The sequence below is a fragment of the Phoenix dactylifera genome, chromosome 9 (assembly GCF_051530095.1).
Source record: "Phoenix dactylifera cultivar Ajwa chromosome 9, Ajwa_hap1_PhDact_Kaust_v1.1, whole genome shotgun sequence".
In the NCBI taxonomy this organism is placed as follows: domain Eukaryota; kingdom Viridiplantae; phylum Streptophyta; class Magnoliopsida; order Arecales; family Arecaceae; genus Phoenix; species Phoenix dactylifera.
In genome coordinates this window covers 22,419,925-22,428,953 of record NC_143198.1, presented here as the reverse complement: position 1 = coordinate 22,428,953, position 9,029 = coordinate 22,419,925, and the positions used below count along the sequence as shown (strand labels likewise).

General features: G+C 38.5%; 1 protein-coding gene across 3 annotated transcripts; it reads left to right on the top strand.

Moving 5' to 3' along the window:
- The first annotated feature begins 288 nt into the window (after positions 1-288).
- On the top strand, positions 289-7,199 carry LOC103696311 (small ribosomal subunit protein eS7-like). 3 transcript variants are annotated; one of them, XM_088704434.2, is made up of 7 exons: positions 289-3,028; positions 3,120-3,150; positions 5,238-5,328; positions 5,411-5,484; positions 5,573-5,696; positions 5,841-6,023; positions 6,834-7,199. In XM_088704434.2, exons 3-7 carry the CDS (start codon positions 5,254-5,256, stop codon positions 6,951-6,953), a joined length of 576 nt encoding a protein of 191 aa, XP_088560560.1. In that variant the 5' UTR covers positions 289-3,028; positions 3,120-3,150; positions 5,238-5,253; the 3' UTR covers positions 6,954-7,199. The 3 variants fall into 3 exon arrangements, with proteins under 3 accessions (XP_088560560.1, XP_008776115.3, XP_088560559.1); XM_008777893.6 differs by having other exon boundaries at positions 5,229-5,328; XM_088704433.2 differs by having other exon boundaries at positions 3,120-3,240; positions 5,229-5,328.
- The last annotated feature ends 1,830 nt before the right edge of the window (positions 7,200-9,029 follow it).

Here is a 9,029-nt window from a genome sequence, read left to right as displayed (position 1 = left end):
CAGTGTAGAGTACAACGTGGCAAGAAAATTTACTGGACGCCGAACCTTTACACCAATTTCCAACCGGATGGTAGTGATAAAAGGTCATTTCAGTACAACCAAACCGCAACCCCACCTTTTCCTCTCATGCCCCCACGTGAACCCAACAATTCACTACAGCCCAAAGTAGCCCACAAGCAAATAATCTCTCTCTCTCTCTCTCTCTCTCTCTCTCTCTCTCTCGCTCGCTTTCAGTCCCTCATCTTTGGTGTTCCTTTGTACTGTATCCATAGAGAGAAGAAGAGGGATAGAAGAGGTGGAAGTAGTAGGGTTGGAACACCATCATGTGGTGCTACGTGGGCAAGGCCACCAAGATCTTCTTTGTGGTGGTGGCTGTCCTCGCCGTGGTGGGCCTCATCGTTGGCTTCGGATTCCTCCGCCACGGGCCCCGCTCGAGGGCCCACGACGGCGGCGGCGGCGGCGGCTGCGATGGGGACGGCTGCCAGCCCGCCTTCCCCGTCCCCATCCCCTCCACCCCCACCACGTCGGCGCCGCCGCTCCTCAGTCCCCCCGCCATCCCCGAGTCGGCCGCCCCTCCCCCCGAGCCCCCCCATGAGTAGTGGCCTAGCTTTTAATCACTGGGCCGGTTAGAGAAATTTTGCCTCTCCCTTCTTTTTCTTTCAATGTTGATGTAAAGATTCCTTTTTCTTTTTCCTTCTCCTTTTGGGTTTGGAGTAGTGTGACGTTGGGGAAGTGGATTTAGTGTCTTAATTGATGGTTTTTCTCTTTATTTGTTAAACTAGGATGCCCTCTACATATTTCTGTATGGACTTTCCCTTTTTCCTTTTTCTGTGGAAAATCTCTTTTTTTTCTCTAAAATCTTTGGCAAATCTACTGAGCGATCATTGGCGAATTTTGTATAGAATTAATATATTTTGTAGGACTGGTTGGTCTAATTTTATTGTTTCATTTGGGACTGGTATAGTGTGGCAAGGTGGAATTTTTAGTGGGTTTACCTAATGTACTTCTGTGCTCTTGGTAATTGGGGCTCTGAAATGGCCTGAGATTAGAGAAATTTTTTGTTTTGAGAATGGACGAAGAACATTGCCATGTGGACTATGGAATTTTAGGGTGATCATAGTTGCGGCTTGAACCATATTGAAGTACGGAGGAATAGGGCTTATAGTATTATAATCATGCATTTAGGCATTTTGGGATTTCTGGCCAAGGGAAAAATGGGGATATGTGTCGGACGATGTCATTTGCTAAGCTTGATCAGATTCCGGTCGTTGGCATTTCAAAACCTGAGAAATGACATAGTTTTGGATTTATTGGAGACAGAAAGGGGCTTGACGATGACATCACCCAGGTTGGCGATGGATCGGTAAATTTAGAGGTGGCAAAGGATGACACGACCCGCTTCGTGCTGTTTCGGTTCGGGGGTTCTAAAATCAGGGTTGAGTTTTGGTTAGATTTTCTGGCCTGGGTGCAGTTTGAGTGCAGATCAAGTGATCAGGCCAGGATGGGTTAAGCCAATTAATTGGATCTAGGTATCGTTTCCCTTTGAAACACTTCAATGGCAAACAATGTGCATGTCATCAGTGTCACCTTACATCTAAAGACGTCGAAGATGATTTTCCTCTATGCATCGCAGTGCTGTTAGGGAAGTGAAAACTACCATTGCTTACATGTATGGAACTACAAATGCATCCCAGCAGGAGCAGTTTAATGTATTTTGGGACCTAAGAGGCTAAGACTGTTTTATTTCTGAGGCTTTTTCAGCAGTGCGCCAGCCTAGGGGGCTTTTTTTTTCTTTCTATTTTATTTTTAAGACTTTTTCTGCGGTGAATCTTTTTTGGACTGGGATCTAGTCGCTTAAGGGTTGAGCCGGTCGTGCATCCCAGTTTCTAGTTCATCTTTTAAATATTCGTGAAGGACGACAAGCCATTTCTGCATGAATTTAACATATATGAATCGACATATGTTGATCTGAACTGAAGGGTTACCCCCTAGAACGGTGGTCACTGTTTAAAGTCCATTGGCAGGGGGAGATGTACTTGATCGAGAATTGCAGTAACGAGCACTTCGTCCCAAGCTCAAAAGAGTTTGGACAAGGGAGAGGTGAGTGCGTGCCCGCATTGCTAATCATTGATACATCAGAATGTTGTGATGGATGAGCATGTTTAGTTATTGAAGCATCCTACGGATAAACATTATAATAATATTTACCTATTGGAGATCTCGGCAGATCTAGTTTATTTGACGCAATTAGGTGTGAATGTGCTAGATTTGGATGAGAAAGAAAAGTTTGAGGTGGATGACAAGGAATTTTTGTATACATTGCTTGCCAAGGTTCAGAGAGCTAATCTAGCTTTTGAACATCCACGTCATTTCACCTTCGATGGCAAGTGACTGAATTCAAGGATGACCATTGCCAATTATGGATATACATATTATTTTTGTGAGGACTTCGTCCGAGCATATGTTTAGTCACACATCGATTATTTGCTGGATAAATCTTGAATACTTATCTATGATTAAAAAATCCAAATAACAATTTTCAGCTAGTCATTTTGAATGAAATTCTGAGTTATTATAAATGATATCAGAGCGGACCCGACCCATAATATATATGGATTATGGGACACTAAAGTACCACGAGCCGATCGTAATGCTTGTGATTTTATTTGAATAGATTTAAAATTATTGGATAGATATTTAGTTGCACTTTTATATATATTGGTCATACAGATTCAAGTAAAAGGAGTGGTGTCACCAAGATGGTCCATCAATTAGAGAAATAGACATGGTTTCTAAATTCTAATCCAATCGATCGATGACCCCCCCGTGATTGCCATCCATCAGACCGTTAAAAGTAACGGGCACGATAAAAACGACTCCATGACCGGAACGGCCCTCAGATCGTACGAGCCGCCCATGACACGCAATCTGGACCGTCCGTAGGCACATTCTCCGTCATTTAAGTCCCGCCTCTCCGCAGTTTAGGGTTTTTCTTGATGCTCCGAGACCGCAGCTAGGGTTTTCAAAGGTTCGTTCCGCTCGCAATCCCTCTTTTCCTCTAACCCTCTTATCCTCTTCCTTAATCTCCTATTAACGAAGGCTTTTTTATCTTTTTTCAGATCTGGATCTTTCTTCTCGCTGTTGATTTAGGTACTCTCCTCCTTCTTCTCGTTCTCTGTTTTTCTAGATTTGCTGGCTATTCTTTTCCTCTTATGCACGGAAGATAAAAATCTTTATAAGGTTTGTTCTCTTTTTTAAAAAAATAATTTTATCGCACTTTTTGTTGGTTTGACGGGATTCTTGGGGTTTATCCCAACTTTAATATTGTTTTGGATTGAATTTAACTCTGATTTCTGACCGTTTGGGAAGGATCGGTAGAGTTACTTAGAAAGATTCGATTTTGTGAGCAGAATGTTATGATATATTGATATCCTGTCCAGGAAAGCGAATTCTCCATTAGTTTGATTTGGTTGGGGCGTTTAAGTTGATGTATAAGCATAGCACAATCTCAATTTTTTTCATTCTAAATTTCCGTCTTGCAGTGAACTGCATTTTTTAATCTTTTTGATTCGTACGTGCTCAAAACACCTCACCCAGCCGAAAACTGGTTTGTGGTGTCATAGGTTGTGCTCTGCTATGGAGATAATGTATTGTAGGAGTAAATTATCAGAACAGTTAAGTTGAAATTCAGGAAAATGGCTTTTTTTTTAAAAAAAAAAAATAGGAGTTCAGTTGGAGATGGGATGTAGTGTCATAAATTTTGCTCTTTTATAAAACGTTTACTGAAACAAATGCAGTACCAATCTTTACATTGTATGGATGTTGCAATGCAATTTATGAGAGTGGAAACTTCATCGATTCCTTCTTTGATTCTGAGCTCTTGAAAAGTACTCTCTGGGCTAGGCTTTATCAGGCAAGTTGAATAGCCTTTCACTTCCAAGAGCTGCGGAGTATTAAACACATTTTCAAACCCATGGAACAAGATTGTCGTTGTTCTTATTGAGCCCCTGACCCTGAGTGCTTTCTGACTTGTATGTTAATTTTGGCCAAAACTCTCGAACACAGTCTTGGATCCGTTTTTGGTTTTGGAGTCCCAGCTGAAAAAGCAAACCATGTTCTTCTTGCTGTCAACATGCTAGTGTTGAAAGTTGAGCAGGTTATATGTACAAAATGAATGGTTCTATAAATTAAGTATGAAGCATCATGTTAGATAGTTATTTTGTATTTGAAACAGTGTTTTGTTGTGGTGTAAATGTTGTATATATTGCTTGCCTTGGTTCAAGACTTTACTCTTCGTAGTTGGAAATGCTTTTTTTGGGAAAAAGATCCTTTTCCTCTGGACATAAACCATATATGAAATCTCACCTAGTTTAGAGTTTTACGGAAGTTATCTGGAGTATTTGCTCAGATTTTTGTCCTGCTTGCTTGGGTGATGCAACTTTTATGGCAAAAGAAATTAGTAACATATATTCTTGCTTTATGTTTTTTTTCTTTCTCGTAAAGGTTGGGACCGGTTGGCTTCAATCTTTGGCATCTAAACATAGTTCTAATGCAGCCCCTTTCTGAATATATACATTGATTTCAGCTTTTTTTTTTATGTACACATTGATTTTACCCTTTTTTTAAAAATTCAATCTCATGTTTTATTATAATACTGTATTAGGTGTCCTTTCACCCGTTTGAATATAAAACTCTTTTTGTATCTTCTATGTTACTTATCATAGGATTCCTTTTGGCTTGTGGATGTTGATACTTGTGAATGTTGATTTGTAATTTGTCTTTCTTTTGTGTGGTGCTTTCCCTGTGGCATCAATTGCTACACTAATAGGGATTCTTTCAGGTCTCATTTCACTTGGTTAAACAATTCCTCATATCTGAGTTATTGTGCATATCGAGTACATACAATTCTAGACGTGCTCGACTAGATGGCCATGTACTTTAGCTCTGTGATCATTAAGAACTATTTTCACATTTATACTGCTGTTACTTACTTGCAATAACTAAATATTGCATTTGCATTGTCGATGGTAATCAAATTGTTTTCAGCTTTTTTATGACATAAAGGATAATTGCAGGGCATGACAAGTGAAATCTATTAAACTGGTTACTCTTTGAGCTGTTTAACTAGTTTCTTAATGTGCCCTCTTAGTTATGTTGATTGTTTCACAGCATATGTTCTTCAAGTTCGGTTAGTTTCTCGCTATTTTTAACATTGCTGATGTCGATAGGAGTAACAGCAGCAACATCAGCAAAATGTATACAGCAAGGAAGAAAATCCAGAAGGAAAAAGATGTCGAACCTACTGAGTTCGAGGAGACAGTTGCACAGGTTACTTTTACGAAAGTAATGTATATGACCTTTATAGGCCAATTAATGATTTTGATAAATTTTGGTTTTCTCCTCTTCGCAGGCCCTTTTTGATTTGGAGAACACCAATCAGGAACTTAAAAGTGATTTGAAGGATCTTTACATTAACTCAGCTGTGTAAGGAAATTATTTGTTGAATCGAAGTAATCTGCATTATATCATTTTTGAGCACTGATGATTTGCTCTGCTATGTTTTTTCCAATAGTCAAATTGATGTTGCGGGGAACCGGAAAGCTGTTGTTGTCCATGTACCTTACAGACTGAGGAAGGCTTTCCGGAAAATTCACGTGAGGCTTGTCCGGGAAATGGAGAAGAAATTCAGTGGCAAGGTCAGAGGATATATGCTTTTAAATTGTTTTATGCTTTGCTTGATTTTGTATGCAGAAAGTTAAGAGTTATTAATAAATCCTTGCAGATATACTTCATCTTTGTATTGTTAAATAGTTGACATGTTTTTTCTTGTTGGTTTGTAGGATGTGCTATTTATTGCCGCTAGAAGGATACTGAGGCCACCGAAAAAAGGCTCTGCAGTAGTACGGCCTCGAAGCCGCACACTGACACATGTGCATGAAGCTATGTTGGAGGACATTGTGTATCCAGCAGAGATTGTTGGGAAACGTATTCGATATCGTCTTGATGGATCTAAGGTCATCAAGGTATGAAAGCATACCTTGCACATTTAAGTGAATGGAAGAAATATTAGAATGCCTATATTACTGGTTCTGTTTTCTCTGCATTGGTCATGCTCCAATCCAATTCATGTTAGATACTTATTTTATTACACATCACATAATGATTGCTTTCACTATAAGGAACTGCTTTGAGATGATTTTCATCTGCCAGGATATAATATTTGTGTTCCTGATGATTTAATCTATTGGCTCTTACTAAAGATTGCTGTTTTACCAATAAATAACCGTACTTATTGGGTCCTTTGGTGGCGACTTTGTGCAAGAGTGTGAACTATACATTTGTCGCTGATGCTAATGGTGTAGCTTTCAGTGCTTTTTTTTTTTGACTTGCTGAGACAGTATGGCACTAATAAAAAACCAACTAATTTGTTTTTTGGTGGCATTATAGCAGTATCTTTATATGTGGTATCTCTGACCCTTTTTTTGTGGTCAATTAGCTGACTGTTATGTGCTTGTGGGTGGAGTCTAGATTATGATAAATGAACATATGGCTGTGGATGGCGTTAATTGCCTGGAAAAATTATTAGCAAAATATGACTTATATTTGACTTTTTAAAAAATAATGGGAGCATGACTTCGTTCTACCTGCTGTTTTCTTGTTGTTTTTGAAAAATTCTCTAAATAATTTTTACTTTTTTCCCTCCTCACCCCCCCCCCCCCCCCCCTCCCTCCCTCTCTGCACCAATTCTTTTACTTTTCCTTCTTCTGCACCTTCTGTTTTGCTGCTGTGCGACTCCTTTGTCTGCTCTCACTGAATGCCTTCTACTATGACAGATCTTCTTAGACCCAAAAGAGAGGAACAACACTGAGTATAAGTTGGACAGCTTTGCTGGAGTTTACCGCAAACTTACTGGAAAAAATGTGGTTTTCGAGTACCCGGTTACTGAGGCATGAACGCATGTCATGCCGAGTGAAGCCTATCTTAGATTCCTTGCTTTTGTCAGATGTGCAACAATTCATGTGTTAATTTTGAAGGACACATTGTTGAGATAAAGGTTATTTTTGGTGGAGACGACGCAACCCTTGAAACCTATTTTTGTGCAGTATAATTATTTTAACTGCTTAGTGTTCAAATTGGATACTGAAAGCTTTATCAAACATTAGTTCTTAGTCTGATAGTTGATGCTATTAGTGTGTTAATTATGCTTGATCTTTTTGCTGCAATGGCTTCCTTTAGTTTTTCTGTCTGCAGTTTTTATATGGATGCTTGTTGAGACTTCAATTTTCAGACTGCTAGCATTTGACGTGACACATGACTGGGTTGCAAATGCTATAACTTCGTCATATGAGACATGTAAAGGAGCATCTGATTCATGATTTTGATCGATTTGCTATCTACTGGTTAAGATTAGGATATACGAAACAGTCGAGGGTGAGAGGGATTTTTGACCTGGAATGCGTAACTAGCATTGATTTGATGTCACAATCTTTGAGATGTCAGAGAATTTACGTCCTCACTTACATTGCTTTGTGTTTTGTCAGAAGGAAAGGCTTGCATGCCTTGTGAAACAAATTCTGCAGTCATTAACATGGGATTACTGAATAGACAATAGTTGATATTCTAATAATTCTACTAGTAAAGAAATTAGATGCAAGATATTTTTTTTAAGTGCATAAACTGGATTTGAATTTGTGTTTTGTAATAAAATTATTAAAGATTGTCTTAGTATATTTTTGTCGTTATTGTGAATAAGTTTAAGTTTTACGATAACTAATAAATCATTGTGAACTTATATGTTAAAAGATATGAGACTTGTTATTATGCATAAATTTATAGAAATTAAAGTTTGAGAAGAGTTTTCCCATGGGACTCTCCTTAACAGTCATTTTACGTACTATTGTGGGAATAGAAAAGTTGAGAAATATAGCCTTAATATAGGATGCAAGGATGTGTAAAATAGTTTGGCTTTATGGTTATTTGTTGGTAGCCTAAAAGTTTTTTTTTTAAAAAAATTATTTTTGATATGAGCAAGTTTGCATGCTGCCACATCACTGTGCGGGAAAAAGCCTACTGTGAATCTGTGCGTGGACATAACATTACTTGAAACGAATCTAAAGCAGACCTCTTTTATGAGGAGGTTGGCATAGCGCCCAAAAGGATTAAAGGCCATTTCAGGGGATGCAGTTTAACCAAGCGGAAAGTGTCCAATAGCTTAGCTGACAGCGTTGTGGATACCATCTGTCTTGACTTGCATGCGGACAAAAATTGTGACATGTTGATGTGGCTCATAGCCAAGCTAAACTGTTTATTTTGTATGAACTGTTTATAGGAACCTGCAAGCTAAACCTAGTTTGCATTCTATTTGTCATATCTGCCAAGTCTTTTCTTGGCATACTCAAGCTGCAAATATTTAGTTGTGGAGATCTTTATCTAATCTTGAGTTGACAACTAGTGAGTTGATTCAAATGCCAACTAAATCATTTTATCCTTTTGGATTCACCTAAACTAACCTTATAGATTAACATTCGCATATGACAGATGATATGATCATGCTCCTTTTTTTATGTAATAAATATTTTGCTTCTTAATTTTATATTATATGCACTGCGGATATATTTTTATTCACTTATTAGATTATTGAGATGGAAGGTAAATTCATACATTGTTCGAAAGAAAGGTCAGGCGTCGACGACTCCAGCCCTTGAGATAATGCTATTGCAAAGACCATAAAAAATTGCCTACCAATTGCATAAATGATAGATACACAGGTTGAACCACAATGAACTCCTCCTCAAAGTTGAGCCATCTCTATGGAGTCTGGCAGTATGGTTTCTCAATTATTTGGTGAGTGTAAAACCTTTTGATGCTATCCCGCAGGCTAAATCGGTTTGAATCAGATGAACCTGGGATCCTCTCTGCTAGAGATGAAGCAATAACCTGCAGGCACTTATTTGGTTGGAGACTTCCGAATGTCGATTGGTTTGAAGAGAATGTCAAGCTAATATATAGATATATCTAAATTCTAAATT

Coding starts and splice junctions, on each gene's coding strand:
- LOC103696311 (XM_088704434.2), top strand. CDS start 5,254: ATGTATACAGCAAGGAAGAAAATCCAGAAGGAAAAAGATGTCGAACCT. Junction 5,329..5,410: donor TCGAGGAGACAGTTGCACAG/GTTACTTTTACG, acceptor TCCTCTTCGCAG/GCCCTTTTTGATTTGGAGAA. Junction 6,024..6,833: donor ATGGATCTAAGGTCATCAAG/GTATGAAAGCAT, acceptor CTACTATGACAG/ATCTTCTTAGACCCAAAAGA.